At 40.3% G+C, this 20,478-nt stretch overlaps 1 protein-coding gene across 1 annotated transcript in view; it reads right to left on the reverse strand.

The window, feature by feature from the left end:
• Window positions 1-207: 207 nt before the first annotated feature.
• esama (endothelial cell adhesion molecule a) overlaps window positions 208-20,478 on the reverse strand; it is a 60,012-nt gene continuing 39,741 nt past the window's right edge. Inside the window, exons 2-7 of the mRNA XM_080040739.1 lie at window positions 9,241-9,389; window positions 6,567-6,768; window positions 5,956-6,111; window positions 5,729-5,851; window positions 5,121-5,253; window positions 208-4,496 (exon numbers count right to left, since the gene is read on the reverse strand). Of these exons, the coding sequence (XP_079896865.1) occupies window positions 3,923-4,496; window positions 5,121-5,253; window positions 5,729-5,851; window positions 5,956-6,111; window positions 6,567-6,768; window positions 9,241-9,389 (1,337 nt within the window). The 3' untranslated portion in view covers window positions 208-3,922. The remainder of the gene's footprint in view (window positions 4,497-5,120; window positions 5,254-5,728; window positions 5,852-5,955; window positions 6,112-6,566; window positions 6,769-9,240; window positions 9,390-20,478) is intronic.

Genomic DNA, 20,478 nt, shown 5'->3' on the forward strand with positions numbered 1-20,478 from the left:
GTAACATTATTATTATAAATGATTGATGGCTAATCATGGGCAATGGGAAGGGCATATGATGGTACGACTGCACTGCTGTTGGTTTTCTGAAAAAAAATAGATGAAGGATTATACACTTGTTTATGGCTTCTTTAACTTGGATTTAGACTTTTTTTTATAGAGAAAGTAAAAAAAACACACAACCTATCGTTTCTCTTTTAATTGAAAATATCATACAAAGTACTTTCTATGAACATAATTATGGAGGATACAAGTGCACACTGCACATTAATGTCCACAGTTTAGGCCTACTGTATAAATAAGCACAAGTATATCCACCAGTTTGTCCACAATAGTTATACAATCCGTCATGGCATTAAAACAGCGAGCAACAGTTACTATTTATAAACTCTGCTCATGGGCTCTTGTACATCACTGTATAAAAATAAAAAGGCTTGTCTCCAATACATTTCAAAATGTTCATAATGTACACTTTTGAAAATGACCCATTAACAAGTTAAAACAGTGCGTCTATTAACTGTAGCTGTAGAGAGCGAGTAGTTAAGTCCAACCCTTCGAAAACATTTCTTTGACACCTTCAAATTCTGCTCTAATGTATTAAAAACAATACAACGAAAGCATCAAGTTACAGTCACCACTTACATGTAGCTGTCTATTCAAGCTATTGTCAAAAAGAAATATTCTGTTAAGTTTGATCTTTTGTTTCCATTCAACATAATTCATTTCAGAATTGCGTTGTCATTCTGACGCCAATGTGCTCACTTAAACAACAAACATATGCCCCAGTGTAACGACGATACAGCAGAACAGATAGAAAGATCGCTATCGATATACAGATAAATGGTTTTATTTTTATTTTTTTCAATCCAAATGTTATTTTAGTAGGCATTTGTGTGACTTGGAAAATGGCGGGAAAAAGATAGAAGCTTAAGTTTTATATAAAAAATAGATTTGATGCCACTGTCCATGTTGCGTTCAGTGTAAATGTCATTGAGCCTGTTACCATCTGGATACATTCTGCTAAAAAGATACTGTAAAATGACATGAATAGAAACCAAGTCGAAATTGTTCACAAGATCGGATCCTGCGTCATGAACTAAAGCTGTTCATATTCATACTTATGACTCAACAAAGACCGCAACAGTTTTATACATTCTTTTTTCAAACTTTAACATTTTGTAATGAAAACTTGAACATTAGTCAAAATCATGTGCTTACTTTGTTAAGTGGTATTAAAGGAAGAGTCGAACATTTTAATTGTTTTACTTTTTGCCTCACTCTACGGCTCAAGAAAAAGACGACAAAAACTGTTCCTGTAACTGTGCGTGCATTTTTGATATAGAAATGGGCAAAGGTTGCTCATACAGGTTAGCTTAGCTCAAACACTGGTAGTCAATGGGAGCAGGTTACAAGATAAACTTCACAACCTCACTAAATGCTAATGTGCACTTTATGTTGCGCTCTATCTATGTTACACTTTGTTTCATTTTAGAGTCAAATACTAATGGAAAGAAGTGCCTGTGATGGTCACGTATGTTTTTGGTTCTAAAATGACCCAATGTGTAAAAACATAGAGCGCATCATAACGTAGTAAATAAACAAGTCCCAACAAGCACACAGGAGCGTTTAGCATTTCACTACCAGTGTTTGAGCTAAATTAACCTGGATGAGCAACATTTGCCCATTTTTTATTTATTTTTTTAATATATTTTTTCGGCATTTTCATGCTTTTATTGATAGTGTAGAGACAGAGTTGAAATGGGGCAGAGAGGGGAGCGACACGCAGAGAACGACCACGGGCTGGAATCGAACCCGGGTCTGCTGCTGGCCGAGGCCCATGGGGGGGACGCCCTACCAACTGAGCCAAGGGTGCCCCCTCATTTGCCCATTTCTATATAAAAAATGCACGCACAGTTACAGGAACGGTTTCTGTCGAGTTTTGTTAATCTGAAAAGTAGGGCAAAAAGTAAAAATATATTTTTTAAAACTATTCCTTCAACAGTTATCTATTAAAATATGGTGGGAGATCACTGACTAAGGCGCCTTCAAGAGTCTTAACAACACCTTCACCAATGGGAAAGAAGGGTCGTCTTAAAAGCCTGTGGCAGCAAACCTAAATGCTTCCATGTCATTGTAAATTGAAACATAGTCTTCCCCCATTCAACTGCACTTGAAAATGAATAGCTTTTAAAGAGAGCATGTTGAATTGAAGAAGCGCTCCATAAAGTATAATCTTTGGTTCAGGCAAACGTATCACCTGTATCATATGTTCCATACAGACCCGTGGCCCCACAATATGCAATGCTATATGTCACACACTTCACAGAAAATAAATAGCATATTTACAATTCAATTCTGCAGGCAACTTTAAATGACTACAGCTCAAGTGTTTATGAGAGAGTATGTATGCAACTAATGTGTCAGCAGGGCCACCATATTGCAGTTCTGAACAGTGCTCTATATTATAATGAGCTTTTCCTAAACTTTGAAGGAGAAGTAAGCAGTATGGTCCTTTAAGCTAACTTCCTGTCAGTGACTGCAGTTAGCAGTCCCCTCCCTTGTCCCTACGTCACCACCACATGAGCACACAGCCGTCTTCGTCAGATAGTGCCTCTTTATAGCGCTCTGTCTCCTGATTGGATAAAAACGAGAGGGATACTCTAAATTTTATCTGGCAATAACTGCAAAGCCGAAATGACTGGGAGACCTGTGCTATGAACTGCAAATGTAGCAAGGGATTGCTATATGAATATACAGTGATTTAACATGAATATTAACAAAGAAATATTGCTAACTTCTCTTTGAGTCATATGGCATGTCATAAGCCGAACCACTAACAGAAATAAAGCCACAAAAGCCAACATTATATATATTGTTATCGTAGTTTTCTTTCCATAAATGCAGAAATATCCTAATTTCTAGATATTTTTTTTACTACAGCCAGTCCTCACTATCTTCCCTTTGAGCATTATTCTCCCTTCTGAACAGTCCTAAACCTATTTTGGTCTTGATAATGCCTCCCTTATAGGTATAGCTCTTCAATAAACAATAATGGATGAAGTACAACAGACCTGCATAACCCTAGTCTCATTCCATCTGTCTTTTCACGTGTGACTCTTGTGTACTCATGAAAGCCCCCCAGTGGCGATGCTTTTGCTCTACACTTTGTGGAAACAGTATGGCAGGAGGAAATATATATATTTTTTTATACAACAACAAAAATAAAACATTAGAAATGCATTGTTTAAGTAGAAAAGATGATACTGGACAAATGTATGAAAATCACATCTATACATAGTTTGCAATGTTTACAGAATATAAAAGACTTAAGTATACTTAAAACAAGTAAACAGTCTGTGTTCGAAAGTCTCGCCATGAAAGCTTCTTTGTGCGAAAGCAAGCGCCAATAAGTGAATCTACTGTAATTCTTTGCTAAATAGTTCCCTTTAAAGCTATAGTGCGTAACTTCTATCACACCCATGATGAATTGTGAGTCATTACAACACCACTGTCTGCGAAGCTACATGAGGTAAGCCTTCGGTAATTGTGCATGAATTTTCTACCTTCTGCTGTACGTCCAGCTTTTTTCACAGCAGTAGGATCAACATCTGAAACATTTCAAGGGCGCTTCTTGGGATTGTTCTGAGCTCCTGCGCCAGTGGTGACACCCGTATGTAAATGCTGCCATACTGAGAAATACAGGTAGAAATTTGTGGAGCTGATAAGCTTAATCAACTTTGTGTCAGCTTGTTTGTTTGGACAACTTGAATTTCAACATTCATTTATATGAAAAAGGTACGCACTATAGCTTTAAAAAACACTTTCTGAGAGCATCAATGGACAGCATTCCACTGTTTATTTTTTTGTCACAACAGCATTGTTTTGCCAGCACTTGTATATTTGGCAGGCGGTGGGCGGTTAGTTAGACCAAAGAACCGGCCTGGTTCTGAGCGGGCACCATGATGGGCACCCCTCCCATGCGAGCGATGTTGGAGGCTGTGACTCCGGAGGAAATGGGAAGCAGGGGGGGCGGTTGTGGGGAGGGCGTGGCGGGCTGGAACTGAGCCTGAAACTGGGCTTGGTTGTAGGCCTGGGGCAGGGTCTGGGCCTGGGGCAGCTGGCCGTAGCGCTCTGGCCTGGGCAGGGAGCTCCCGTTGGCGCTGCTGGCCTCGTGGTGGTGGTTGTTGTTGTAGCCGTAGTGATTGGGGCTGGAGGCTCCTTGGTGGCGCGACGACGGCCGGTAGCCCGCCATGCTGCCCGTGGCGGTGATGATGGAGGCCGTGTCGGAGGGCGGCCGCTGGGGGTACTGCTGCAGGTGCTGGGGGGGATGTTGGTTGTTGTGGTGGTCGTGGTGGTTGTTGGTGTGGTGGTGGAGGGGGGGTTCGCTGTGTCGTGGGCTGGAGCCCATGGAGGACAGGGTGCCGTTCTTAGAGATGATGTCTGAGCCCATGCCGCTCTTGGCCCAGGAGACGCGCTTGGGAGCCTGAGCGTCCTCCCTGGAGGTGATGGGATATTATGGATACACACGGTCAGTTCACTATAGTGCACACACAACAACTTCAAGCTAGATGGAAACTAAAACCTTCTGGCTAAATCTGCTATATTTTCAGACATGTTTATTAATATGCACTGTCTCTGTCAAATAAAAAATAAATAAAATAAAATAATAAAATAAAGCAAGACTGCGTAACTATGAAAGAAAAATAGATGGGAACGATCAAATCCACTATTGGTATCGCGGTCCTATACGGCTGCATTTCACTCATCGGAAAACTTGAAAAAAAATTATCCAAATTCCATAGTCTGTCTTTGTTTTATCCAAATTGCCCATGTACAGAGTGGCTACAAGGAACTTTCAGTTTGTGTTCATCCTAGCTGCCCCTCTGGACAAAAGTGGTAGTGTTTTTACAACGCCAGCTGTTGTTTCTAGGTTAGCGTACCCGGAAAAGGCATTTAGAAAAACTATATAAAAATAGCGTTCTTTGCTGCTACATGTAATTCATGATCATCACAGAAAACATTTGACTGTTTCCGGACTATTTAAAAGTTCATCTTAGCTACTTTGAAAAAAATAGAAAATCATTATGTTATAACTTTGAAAGAAAATGACATAAGCTCACTTGATTTCGTTGGCCATGTCGTCCTCGTTGTATTGGCGCCTCTTCATGACAAAGAAGAGGCAGATGAGGAAGATGATGATGAAGCCGATCACTGAGCCCAATGTGGCGCCAACTATCTTCCCGACGTTAGTGGCTGCAGGGGGAATCATGGGACAAATGATTGATGGTTACATGTCACTAATGAGCATACTGTATGTCTACACAGCATACATTGTTTTTAGGATAGGCTGGAGTCAGTGAATCTGGAGAATGCTTGTTGTCAAAATCACTGAATATCTCCTCATCATCCGCTACCTGTTCGTACAGTTTGTTCGCTGAAATAAAATCCAGTGTTAATACACAGCCTAGGCTCTGTAAACGGGGATGTTGCTAGCTATGCTGGGCCCCTTTGTTTACATGCCCGTTTACAGAGCTTAGGCTGTGTATTAACACTTTTTTTTCAGCAAACATATAGTACAGGCAGGTAGTGGATAATGAGGAGACATTCAAGCAAAAGTCTTAAATGAGTATGTTAGATAGGGGATTGCTTCATAATGAACATTAAAACAACATATTTCCCTATTGTCTGTATAATGCTCATTGTTTGCAGTGTTGTGTGCTATACGTACAGCTGATGATTTCCAGGTTGATGGAGCATGTCTCTTCCCCCGCTGTGTTGCTGGCTGTGCACATGTACTTTCCTGACATGTTCTTGCTCAGGTTGCTCAGCCTCAGAGTGCCGGCCTTCTCATCTAAGACACAACAGTCAAATATGCATTATTCCATGTGTATTTTTACTTACATACATCATATATACAGACATAAATGGGTCAGTTAATGTGCAGGGTTCACTCACTGAGCATGGGTGAGAAGAAGACCTCATTGGCTGGACTGGTTTTCCTCCACTTGTACATAGGAATGGGCTTCCCAGTGCTGGATGTGCAGCTCAGAGTCACATTGCCCTTCAGCACCGGCTTCCCTGATAGTGAGCACTTAGGAACAGCCGGAGGAACTGAGGACAAGGGATTACACATTTATTTTTTATTTTGTTATAAGACATTAATTTATTATACAACATGCAATGTAGTTCAATCTTCCTTAAAGGTGCAGTATGTAACTTTGGGTGTGTCAGAGAAGTGAAAATCTCCTAAGGTATATTCTCAAAACTGAATAAAAAAAACTTAAACTCGAATGTAAATTGGATCATTGGAACTCAGTTTGAGGTATAAGCTACCTTGAAAGTTACTGTTTCACTCAGCAGTGCCCACAGTTTGGTTGACAAACATATTTCAGTTGAAGGTTTGGTTCCAGGTGGCCACAGGTTTAGTTATGATGATTGAATTATTCCATACTAAGAACTACATGTGGAGTAAATATGTTTTGTAAATGTAAACAAATCCCCTTGGAGCCTAAAAACTACACAGTGCACCTTTAAGTCAACATTTTTAGTTTAATTTGTCTTCTTACCCTTCACGTCCAGCATAAGATCAGCAGTGAAGCCGGGGTTGGTTTGACTGATGACCTGGATGAGGTATTGTCCCGAGTCTTCCTCCTGTGTGCCGTTGATGTAGAGAGAGATGTCCTGTGACGGCATGGTGGATGTGAAACCAACCCGGCCTCGAAACTGAGAGCTGCCCAGCATAATGGAACCCTGGGAGTAGGAGATGATCTGGACAGGACGTTAAGATCACAATGTGTGAGCCATAAACAAACAGCAAAAAAATAAGTAGGCTTGTGAGGCAACAATTGAGGATATAGCCTCAAGTATTGGTCCATATTTGTGCCCAACAGAAGAACCAGCCTCCAGAGGGACTATTTAATCCTAACATTTCTTGCCCAGGAAAACCTTTTGATTGTTCAGCATTTCTCGAACATTTAGTAGAATGCATTACAGGGTTTTACGGAGTATAGGCGCACACAATGTCATCCATCGATTAAGTATTCTCATATAATCTTGTGCTACATATATTTGTGGCTTATGTCCATTAACCTTGGGTTTAACAGACTTGTATTGTACCAGTTTTGGGGCGGATTTGCGTTAAATGGGATGTCACATAATGTGGTTCGAACACCAAGGCAGGCAGAGACTGCTCAGGCAACAAAGGAAATCCAAACTAGATGTTGCATTTTTATATTTGAATAACTACTGCGGCACATACGACAAGAACCATTGCCGTATGTGCCAGCATAAAGTGGTAAATAAACATGCTCTTCTAAATACCAGGAGCCAATGCAAATCCCATAGCAATTTTTTTGTTTAATCGTACACTGGACTCAGCCCTACACCTGAAATATATACAGCATGCATGGTGTTGCATGCACACCGAAAGAACCAATACATAGCCCAAACAAATGGCACTAATTCAATGAAGCAATGGTAGAGGGGGTGAGAGTACTACAATAAAAGTTTTAGGGCAGCAACTGACCTTGCATCAGTCCTGGATAGAAATGGTCAAGATGGTTTTAGAAGGGGCATCTCAGGTCAACAGTGTGGCTTAATGACAGAAGTTCACATAAGATCAAGGGCTTATGTTACGTTTCAACATCGGGGGTGGACACATTATAAGTGGGAGGTCTGGGGGTCCTCCACTAAAATATGATCAAGCCTCAAACACTTCATTTCCTGCATTGTGGGCGAACACCATGTGTATGGCTTCATGTGCCTATTAACCTTAACACACTAAAAACTCTACAGCGACCGTTACCTCTACACTTGGCTTTGAGGTTGTAGTACATTTGTCCATTTTTATTCATCTTTTTTTTGGCAACAAATGACAGTAAAGCGTGGGGGGAGTGAGGGACTGGAGGCCGTCCAGGCACATGAAAACAAAAGCCCCACTTTTTAATCAACCGTGTCTTTTCCAGTTCTCTGAGTTTTTTCTTTTGGATTCTCTGATCCTCTTTTGGGTTCATCCATCTATACAACCAAATAATCTGACCTGGGCAGAGATGTAAACCGGGCCACGGCCAGTAGATAACATTTAAAAAAACACACAACACAGATTTGAGGTGTGTGTGTGTGTGTGTGTGTGTGTGTGTGTGTGTGTGCGTGTGTGTGTTTGTGTGTTACGCAGATCCCCCTCCCTCATGTCTAACCTGGGCAATGATTTTCTAAGGGCTTTGATAAAATAAAAACACATTTCTCCTAATAACATAAAGGTATTTTGAGTGTTTTTGTTGTGTCTAATGCTGAATCCCCCCCCCCCTCTACAGTAGTGAGTATTTAAGTAGGAAAGAATGAATACAGTGCCGGTTTGAGAGCTTTAAGCCTTTTTGTCTTGGATTAATTTCCAAGGGGTTTACAAAAGAAGAGCTCTCCCAGATTATCAGTATACAAAAATCAAAAGATCCTTCATAACTGTAATCCCATATATTATAGCCACAGACGGCAAAGTAAAAAGTAAAAAAAAAAAAAAAAAAAAAAAAACGCTGGGTTGTAAATATTTATTGCATATTGTGAAAGAATCTTAGGTCTTTAGGATAGTTAATATTAATGATTAATATAAGATGTATTACATATCTTGTTTCTTGGTTTATATTTTAGTTTTTCTTGATTTTTATCCTTTTTTAATGCTAAAAGTATTCATTTTATGTTCATTGATATTTCTTTTTTTTAAAATCTTGACCCAGTGTATGCTTTATAAATTGGAAAATGACCCAAATAAACAAAACTAAACAAAACATTTATTGCCTGTCTTATGTGTCCGTCTATCCCTCAGACAATCAGTTGAGCTTTGTTGGAAGTCACTGTGAGGTCAGCTGTATTAGATAAAGTCTCATCTCCGTAGAGACCTAAAACTTTGGTACGCTTCACTCCCAAGCCTGGTGCCTTTAGAGATATCCTAAGGTTTAAAACACTGCCCTCGGAAAGTGTGTGTCAGAACTGAATGGCAAAACCCTCGACAGGCTTGAATAAACATTGCTTCATAAGTCATCCCAAGTCTCCTGAAATCTCCTTCCACCTGAGCTGACCTCAGTGACCTTAGAATTTTTTTTTCCCAACACACGTATGGAGCAAGATGTCAGTCACCCCATTATGGAACCTGGAACCCTGTAAAGCGTCTTTGAGTGCCTTGAAAAGCGCTATATAAATCCAATCCATTATTATCTTTCATTCACGACATTTTGTACGGCTCCTTACCAGCTGTGTGCTGTTAGAGACATAGTTCCATAGGACCACGTTGGTGCTCAGGTCCCCTCCTGACGGCTGCCTGTACGAGGCCCTCAGCACAACCCTATCACCCTTGATCGCATCCAGGCTGCTCTGGATCTGGATCTGGGCCAGAATACCTGCATTGAGAGAAGGGAGGGAAGAGAAAAAGGAGAACTGTCAGTGCGACCCACCATCTGCAAAACATCATTATCGATGAAAACAGTATTCATAACGGCATTTCAAACTGTACTTGCAAAAATGACGCAGTAGCAACGTGTTCTGAAATGTATGTCATCAGTCATTCAACTTTGATAAAACTAGACAAAGGGTATTTAAGCAAGGGGGCCCACCATAGCTAGCAACAAGCATTTTTACAGAGCCTAGGCTGTGTATTAACACTGGATTTTTTTCGACACACACACACAGTATGGCCAGGTAGCAATTGTGAGAAGATATTCACTGATTTTGACAAAAAGTGATTTAGACATCAAGCGTTCTCCGGAATTGATCGCTCCACCTTTAATAAAACAAATATCACTGGAAAAGAACCCATCTTGCGCTGTGAAGTGGCAAGCTAAAGAAGTAACTAAAGTTTAGTTTGCCTGAACTTAAAGGGCAGAGTAAAAAGCACTGTGCATGTATGGCCACAGGGGGGCAGCAGGGAGCCAAAGCACATCTATTCCTCACAGAAACATCTATACTTTCTGCACGGTTATATTTACGTGTTTTTTTCTGTTTAAAATCATATTCGCTTGTAAATCTGCCCTTGTGCTCCTCTGTCTAACAAAGCAATCATAACAGATATTCAGACATATACATTTATTATAAAAGAAGATGATTATTGGAGGCACAAACACACACCCGCAAACACACACACACACACACACACACACACACACACACACACACACACACACACCCACACACACACACACACACACACACACACACACACTCTCTCTCTCTCTCTCTCTCTCATCTATAACCTTTCCACCTCTCACCCACACAGGATATATCTTTGTCGTTCACACTCCTCCGTCTCCTCAACCATTATTCCTTTTAACAAATCCAATACTGAGAAAAAGGTGTAACCGGTTCAATGACCATCAGTCTCGTATAGCTGCCAGCACTAACTGTGTTTGTGTGTTCATAAGAAGGCATGCAATGAAGAAATCTGGCAGTTTTATCCACACTATTAAAAATGTATGGGATTTCTGTGATTTTATGTGTGCTAAATAGTTTGATTGACACAGACTTCATGAGAGCCCTAAAGCAAAACCCATGGATATATACGGCATCCACTTACATGCACAAACACTCTCCATCCTACTACACTTAAAGCCAAGAATAGTGGCCACACACAAGATTTTTTACACGCACTTGCACCACGCATACTGTAGCGGCCTACTTCACTGTACCGCAACAGTGCTCCTAATTAGTGCCATTGTTTGGGTCACAACCGCAACTGAAAAGTACATTTCTCCAGATACTGTATATAGGAAGTGATGCAATCAAAAGAAAGCGCAAACATATCCAGTACTCTTTTCTGTCCAAGACTCAGAACCCCTTCACTCTCTGTGCACAGGCCAGACAACTCAAAGAAGAAACTTGTTCCAATGTCATGGTACATGACTTTTGGGTATTGAAGTTTCACAGTATTCCCATAGACGCCTCGGGCTTGCTGCCAACTGTCCTGCTTGCTTAATCATTGCTTTCCTCTAAAACACAATATAAGGGTTAGGAGAGTGACAATGGTGGACCAGCAGGTTATCAGCAAAGAGAGTGTACATATTTTTATTGATTTAAAATTGTACAGCATCTGTATAAAGCTCCATAAAGCCAAGGAGAGCTGCAGATGCATGTGATAATTCAACTCTTTCAGTGTCTCCAAAGTTATTTTGAGAACTTTTTATCAGTCTTTCATTGAGAGTCTTTTAACTTTTTCATTTACATGCTGGTTTAACTGTCTGTCAGTGAAGGACCAGAACAGCTTAAATAACATTGTAAAGATCTGTTCAAAGATCACTGGAATCCAGCTGAAGAGCATACGTTCATTGTGGAACAAACATGCCGTCCAGAAAGCCAAATGCATTATGAGTCAGCCTGACCATGTCCTCAGTGAGGAATTCACACTATTGCCCTCCGGGCGGCGCTATCTTTCAATCAGGGCAAGAACAGTGAGGTACTCGCACTCTTTTATTCCTGCAGCCATCAGGTTACTGAATGATCACAAGGGTCAGGAGTAGGTGGAGAGCACCAGTGTAGCTGTGGTTGTTCTGACAGGTTGAGTTGAAATGAATGTGAGTTGAATTTGTGTGTTGGACTGCTGTTTGTCTATTTATGTTATTTTCTACCTCGTACTGCTTTTTACAGTATTTATTCAAATGATTTTTTACTGCGAACTGGAACTGTAAACTAAATTGCCCTTCTTGGGATAAATAAAGCTTTTTCTGATTCTGATTCTGATTCTGAATTCTCTGTCGGTTCATAACTGTAATCAATATACTGTACATTTATACATTTTTTATCAACATAAATACAAATTATAGCTGCTTAAATAATAAATAAGCATAGACAGTTAGACATTCTTAAATACACCAGGACATCTTGTCTGGTTCTAGACATTTTAATAAAGAAATAATATTAATAACTAATGTTTTTTTTTAGTTTTCATTTGTAAGATGTCATTTGAAATGAATGATGTCATGTAATTTTCTAATGAACACGCCTCCCTACGCCCACTCAGCACTACAGCTATAAATGAGTTTAAGTACAACAATGTCCCCTGTAAAGGGATCTCCACAGAGAGTAGGTGTAGGTATCAGATTCTCCATCAGTGTGGAGGCGGATAGACTAGATTAAATGACTTTGATGAGAGAGACCAAGAGTGTGTCGGCCATTACTCCTCTAAAAACCTTGGCTCTGATAAAGACAAAATGATGTAATGATTAGAGGTGGAGAGAGGTGGAGAGGAAGGGGAAAATAAGGTGGCTGGAGGGATGGATGGATGGACAGATGGATGGACAGATGGATGGATACATAGATGGATGGATGGATGAATCAGTGGGCACGTAAAGATGATACAAAGAGGATTAAACATAAACATAATGTGTCTGTGTGGAGCAGGTATCTGATGATTGCAGTAAGCCTGTTACAGATTCCATTGAGAGGCTGCTCTTGGTCTGAGAGAGAGGGATGGATGAATGAAGGGCTGACTGGATCTTATTGCATAAAAAAGAAGGTAGATGCTATAAAAGACCCACAATCACAAACACAAACATGACCTGTATTCTTAAAACAAAAGCAGCCTGCATTCAAATGTTCACACTCTTGTCAAAGAAAAAATGCAAGTATAGGTCAGTCAAACATAAGACCAGTTCAATATTTTGGGAAATACACTGTTTTGTGTCGAGAACTAAATGAGCAACATTGACACCATCCATGTGTCTGTATGTGAAATTTGAAGCTGTACAGTTAGCAGCTAATGAGCTTAGCATGAAGACTAAAAGCAGGTGGAAACCACTAGCCCAAACCAAAAGTCCGCTATTATCAAAAAGTACAAGCTCACATAATATGTTGTTAGTTTAAATTGTAAAGCCAAAGTGTAAAAATAAAATAGTTGTGCTTTTATGGGGGTTTTGCGTTGGACTTTAGCTAACTGTCCCCCTGGCAGTAGCTTCATGTTTAATGGACGGATAGAGTGGCACACATTTTTCCAGGTTACATAATCATGGAGACATAGTAAATTCCCCAAAATGTATAATTATTCCTTTAAGGTTCATTGTGGGGTCAGAAGGCCTACAGTTGTTGTGACCATACAAGACTTCAGTGATCATCCAGACATCTACACACATCAGGATTAAATTGGGCCAAGGCTTCAGCTCCTCATTAGTGTGGATGGGGCTGCTCTTCATGATTTGAGCCTGATCAGACTGGCTTATTATTAGTTTTTTTTCTTCATAAAAATCTTGCCAAGTGTTGCTTTAAGAAGATTTCCTGACAGCAATCCGCCCTGATGCTGATTGAGAGTGCACCCCACTGGGAGGAAAAGATGAATGAATGTATGGAGGGAGGGAGGGAGGGATGGATGGGAAAAAAGGAGGGATACATAGAGAAATGAACAAAGGCACTCAGGGGTCATATTCATAATAGTCACTCAGTTTGCTCTTAATTTGGTCAGCGAGGCTTAATCTTTCTTCCCACTGTGGCAGCTCTGAAATCCACTGTGCGGGCCATGTGACGATTGGCTTTAAATATTCCATGGTGACTGATGTGGGGGCAGATGGGAACGAGTTGGTTCACAGTGAGGTGAATGAAGGCAGTAATGAGGTCTGGGTGGCTCTCGGGAACTGAGGGACAGTTCACTAAGTCTGATTTAAGCAGGGGTTTCATGGTAAGGTGGCCAGGTCTTTTTTCACCTCCCTCGCCGTATACTGTAGGTGAGTGTGAACTTGGGACATGACTTCAAGGCTGGTCAAGAATTTAGGATGTGGATATTTGGCAACATGACTGTATAGTGGGCTTCAAGGGAATTTAGTATGTTTTTGTTAACGAAATCTATTTCTCTATGATTGTATAACATATTAATGCTATCATTCTATTCACCTCACATTGAACTCTGTTGTACAAACACTGTGGTAAACATGTTTTTCTTAAGAAGTAAAACTGCCTCGTCACACATCAAGATGTGAAACACACAGCACATTCTGTTCAAGGACTTATTGCACTATTAGTGCAATTGTATCATCTCCCTTGCAAGACCTGGACACACAAACAAGTGTGTATACGCCTATTTTTTGGACATATAACCTCTGCTATTTCTGTTCAAACGTTGTCTCAATCCATGTATGCTTAACAATGTAAGACTTGTGATGCATTGATTGTTTGACCCTTGTATGCTGAAACAAGTAAACTTCACCTGCTTTTGAAGAAGCCTGACTCAAATTATTTTATTCAAACACTTGGGTTGTTTGTTGAAATAATTCTACTATCAGTTTTCATTAAATTGTTATACCTTAGAACAAGCGTTTTATATATACAGTACATAGAAACGGGGCGTACCGCCATGTTTCTACAGTAGCACAGAACGGACAAACTTAATGGCTTTACTCGATTTTATATATGGTGAGTGTCTGCCTGATATGCCCCTCAATACTAAATACTAACTAAAATACATCTTCACCTCATCACTTGATATTGTGGCAAGACTTGAGGCAGCGGTGGAGGATGTCATCTAGAATAACTAGCTTCTTGTCCTTGAAGGCCTCCGTAGCTTCTGTACATTCTCCCAAAGGCAGGCGTTAGCAATGGAGCGTTACAATCTAGAACTGTCAACACTTAGATGACGCCAAAATATGATTTCATTACACACTGTACCTTTAAAGCAGCGGTTCTCAAACCTTTTTAGATAACGGCACCAATTCAAGGGAAATTCTGTTCAACAGGCCAGGATGTTACTCACATTTCCACTATTACACTTAAAAACTAAAAATTTTACTCACGATAAACTCTTTCACCAGTTTCATTGTTTTTGAGAGTGACACTTAAATTGAGCCGTTTCTTTGGAAAGCAACCAAAAAGGCCACATTACTCATGCTTCAGTCCAAATCATGATGTACTTAAGGACTATCAGTGCAGTACAAATATGTTGATAGGATATGAGCCAACATGTCAGTGTCGAGAAAACATGTGACGAGACGGTCAGCTAATTCCTGGGGTATGACACTCAGAGCCAAGTGTATATTGTACACATGAGTTGGCCGGCTTTGCTCTGAGCGTTATGGAGGCACAACAGAGGCCTGTACTGTCCCTTGATGAAAAATAGTTTGCCGTGCGTTTCTGTTATTTTTCCAATCTCCTAATTACAGGAAACTCTTCAGATGAGCCTGTTTACTTATTACAGGCCTCCTGGTAGATAAAGCAGACACGCCTAGCAACCTCCTGTATGAGGGCCACCTCAACCAGCGTCCCTTCATGCTCAAAAGATGGGTGGAGTGGGTCAGTCACTTCCTCTACGAGCGTTATCAGCTTCTCTTAAATAAACTGCTGAAGCAAGCACGTGCCCATAGGACCCAAGGGGGGCTTGAACCCCTGCCCTTGTGCCCCCAGAGCCAAAAAGTGCCCTTTAAAAAAAATATATATATATTTTTAATTCTATCAAATATAAAGAAAGGAATGTATTGTAGTGTAAGAATATGCCTTATCAATTTGGGAAGCAATCAACATGCCCCGCACTATCAAATGAACTTCACAACTTTTCCTGCACTGCTACAAAATACTGTATGTAGGTCAGTTAGTTTGACTCAGATCTAATTTTGTCATTATTAACCTCTGGTCTGTACTCGCTAGCAATCAAGCTAATCCAGTCCAATTTACATAAAACCTTTTTTTCGCTTGAGCCCTTGCCCTCCAAATTGTTGGAGAAGTATGGAAGGAATAGATGGAGAATGCCACTGATAAAGAAGTTTAGAGTTTTCTTTCTTTTCTTTTCTACATCTATCTGTTTCTAATGTCATATGTGAAGAAGGAACTGCAGTCTCTTTAAAGAATGAGAGTGAGAGACTAGAGGATGACAGGAAGGGTAGCGATAAAAGGCGGAGAAGGAGAAAAGATGAGGGGAAGGAAGGATGATATAATCTTGATGATCAGCAGTGTGAGAAGTAGTGCAGTGTTGCAAAGATGTCCCTGTAGAGAGAACCACTGAGTCCTACTCTCTGGAGGCTGGGTGGAGATAAATTCCTAAAACTAACTCATGGGACAGAGATTATCCCAATTTTCCCCCCAGATCTGATTTTGGATTGGGATGTTCTTCTGCCATCAAAGTGAGAGAGAAAAACATGTGTGAGTGTACCTATCAGCAGCTAGATCAGATCAAAAAGAAAGCATCCCACGCTGTTAATAATTACATGATCGTCTGCATAGAGCCGTCTCATCGTTTGTCAAGAAGCTGACAGGGCTCTGGAGTGTTACAGAAGCTTTCAGGCAGGTTCATCAAGTCTCAAGTTTGAGTTATTTCTAACTGACATACTTCTATGCTTGTGCATAGGCTGTCACTCTATTCGCAACTATTAGCATATCCTAGAGTCCTTACAAAATGGTGTTAATAGGGGTGGAATTGCAATGTTAAGCTAATATATGTTTCTATATGTTTAGTTGATTAAACTGACTAACTCTAATGGGTCTTTGTATATGTATGGTTCCCAAAATAAGATATTTGAACCATACACCTACATTAATCAGATATCATAAGGCACAAGTTGAATTTGAGAGTGACTTTCACAAGGTTCTAACAGTGGAAAATACAAGTGGGCAGAATGTCTCATATATTGAACTCTAACTTAAACTACAGCTTCTGTTTTCAGCCAACACATTTGTTTACATGGTGCCACACTGACACAATGGAAAGACCTGCTGCTTTGGCTGCTGGCGTTTCCAGTTCACACTGTACGATCAACATCACATTACCTCATTCTAAGGTAATCCATTTGTATTTTTATTTGACATAATTTTAGAATATCATAAAAAAGAGAAAATTATTACACTTATGTGGATGTATGATGTCTGTGTGTTTCTGTGATGTGACACTAAGAAGAGATGCAACGTGTCAAGCCAAATTTAGTCCATTGTATGGGGTGAGTGGGAATGTTACTGCAATAATTCAATTGTTGTTCATATCCTATCAGAGCAGGTAAATTCAGTATACAGTATTTGTTTTACATCCCTAGGTTGTGGTCCTAACTTGCTCTAGTCTCTACCCATTCAAATTAAGATTGGAATAGATGATCAAAACCTATTAATAGTTACTGATGTTATGGACATTGGTTAAGCCTTCACATACAATACATCTTCATTCTATTTAGCAGTGAATTATTTAGTCAACCACACAATTTACATCACACATTCACAGCTATAACACGTTATGCCTTCACTTTCACCCTTTACCTCTAATGTGTAGTCCAGTGTGTATGAATATTTCAAAGCACATATTAAGAACATTGGATTCAGTTAAAAGGCAAAATGAGAAAAGGCAACATGTGCCAATATAAACATGGTGGCTATATTATATGACTCTGGATATGAATAAACGTAGTAACAAGCCTTTAACATATACGTACATTCAACGAATACAAATTTTATTGTTTTTAATTGAAATGATGAATGTATAAATAATTAAACGTCTTACAGGCAGTGACCTATAACCTTCTGCCTGATTTAAAAACTGTCACTTTGTATTTAAGATATGTAGATTGGATTTAATTGTAGTTCAGTTGAGTTCTGCCGAGGCCCAGGGCCTTTCTGTCATGTGCAACATTAGCAGCGCATTTACACAGAGAGAATAAAAGCATTTCATCATGAATAATAGATAAGAATAAAGTGAGAGCAGACGCAACAAGAAAGACTAACTAACTGAAACAGTGGTACCGTCAACATGCAATCAAATCTGCTCCAAACATCTGTTTAAAAATCATCCAGAGAAAAACAGTCGCTCAAGTTCCCCTTGGGGCAAAAGCTTTTACATTTGATGTCTGGTACAAACAAACTGTAGGATGAAACGGAAGGACGAAGGATGAAATAAAAACCACTTGAAACAGCAAAGAAAATGCAGGAATCTATTGTAGATCAAATCCAAATGGAGTTGCCCTGGTGTGTTTGACACAGGGCACGGTTGGATTAACCCACTAGGGGGCCCTCAGGGGCAGATATAAGCTGTGTTCCTATTGGTGGTGAGCCACCTTTCCTCCCACACAATAAATACTGTAGTATGCACACGTAACCCCATTACTCACTTTAGTTGTCTTCTGAATCTTACAAGTGCTCAAACGCACGCAAGCATGCACACACACATGTACACACGCACACACACCCTCAAACAACCCTTTGAGGAAATGAGACCAGGAAAAATGTCCTCACTTTCCAAAAATGTCCTCACTCTCATGGTTAAAAGATTACAATGGTCCCCGCTAAGACACATGTATAAGTACACACACACACACACACACACAGACCGCTTCTCGCTCACAAAAAAAGGGCTCAGGGCTAGAGACCGAGGCAGGGCTCATCATCTGATAACTGTGCGATCGCCCTTCTTTCCGCTATAATTAAAGGAGAGACAGCGGTGGGACTCTTGGATAGAAGACTTTGTCATCTCTGTCCTCAAGCCGCAAAACTACCAGCCACTCACCAGCTGAGAGAGAGAGAGAGAGAGAGAGAGAGAGAGAGAGAGAGAGAGAGAGAGAGAGAGAGAGAGAGAGATGAGAGGAGGAAGGGAGCATCTGGTTAATTGGGGGAAAACAGAGATAGTATGGGGTCTTGAGGGTCACTGGTGTGTGTGTGTGTGTTTGTGTGTATGTTTACCAGCTATGTGTGTGTGTGTTCAAGCACAAGTTAATTTCCATCCACCTATGATACACATCTTCAATGCAGGACTCTCACAGTCTTGCTTGACAGACAGCTGATATTGTCTTGGGGATGCATACTGAACGCTTGCCTGTACACTGACTGAAGTGAACGTAAGGTGATATGTAGACTCTCCTTCACTGTTGTCCTTGCACGTGCTGTGTGATAGTGTGTGAAGTATTTATCATGTTCACACAGAGTGGCTGTTTACATACTACATTATAATGTGTGTGGGCCATGTAGCGAGTGACCTTCATAACAGCATCCATGTGGCATCCTGGTGATTAGATTGAATTGAGCTGTAATCATGTTTAACCAAGGTATTAAATACAAGTTTGTGTTCCTTTCTTCTTAAGCCGTATATTAACCTGGATGGAGAACACACCAAAGCATTGCCATAAGTTGCCATAGTGACCAGGTAGGCGTCCTTGGCATTAACATTTAATGCCTATGTGACTGTACAGCCTCACACAGTGCATTTACATGCAGACTCATAATCGGATAACTAAACGAATAAGACCTCAACAGGACTTTTAACCTGCATGTAAACACCTTTATCCGATCTACTTCGGACACAAATCGGCACAATAACGGACAAGAGAAGTCGGATAAGAACACCTAGATAATTTGTTCATTGTCGGCTTTCTCTCTGCATGTATACAGGGATCGGATATCGCATATCGGACTTCTCGTTCTGTGCTTGTGTGCCTGCGCGTGATAGGCTACACCATGGGTTATTGACGGAAGAGAAGCGGACGTGGCTCTAAAACCACGTGTTGAAAGCATGGTTGAAAGGGCTACAGCGCCACCTAGCATAGTGGAGACAGCCATGCATCGGACATTTATCCGATTTCTGAAAGGCCATGTATACTCAGACAAGTGACACGGTCCGTTCGAGTGTCTTGTTCGATATATGTGATAATCCAATCTAGTTGTGCCATGTAACCGCACTGACAGAGCCAATAGCATGGAAGAAGACTCTGTGACTTGTTGTTAGAAAAAAAATAATAATTTATTTTATATGACTGGTCATACTCTAATACAAGTTCATTTGAAGAACATATTAATTCATTATTAGTACCGGACATTCTTATAAAAAAAGATTTGGCTTTCTCTGTAAGTGATCACCCAAGACAGCATGAAGACGTAGAAATAATAGTTAGAAATCAGTCAAATCTCTAGTTGTATACTGAAAAAATTCCTCCGTACTCCTCATTCATATCAACACACCATTATCAGTACTATAAAAACATAGTTACATGATTGTAATCACACAACACCATCCTTTTAAAAGATCCTTGTCGTCCTCCCAGTATTGTTAAAACTAAATTACAATGTTTTTGGTGAAAAACAAACTCGTAAGTGCAGAGAAAAGATGAAACTGAAGTTCTTACAACCGTCACACTCCTGCATATTTCATGTGCTTAACGAATAACACCATTCTAATTCTCATATCATCATATATCTGTTCTCATATTCTAACACAGCCGTTTCTATGTGCCAGTGTGATGTACAGGTTTGTGATAGCAGCTGAGCCTCGAGCCAGAACAGAACGCTTTGGTTAATTGGAGCGGCCCCCTCCATCTGATGAAGAAAGACACCATGGGAACTTTACTGGAGAGAAGATATTACTGCAAATCTGTCTATTGACGGAGCTCTAGGGTGCTATTGAACGCATATACTGCTGATAAAAAGCCAACCATGTTAAATCCGGCTCCATCAGTCTTATCCAGTGGCAGGAACAATGGCACCTCAATTTCAATCCAGCTTTAGAAAAAAACAGCAGAAGTAATAAACTCTTCTTCTGTCGTTGATTAAAAGTAGGACTGG

The sequence above is a fragment of the Ammodytes marinus genome (assembly GCF_949987685.1).
Source record: "Ammodytes marinus genome assembly, chromosome: 14".
NCBI classification, from domain to species: Eukaryota; Metazoa; Chordata; class Actinopteri; order Uranoscopiformes; family Ammodytidae; genus Ammodytes; species Ammodytes marinus.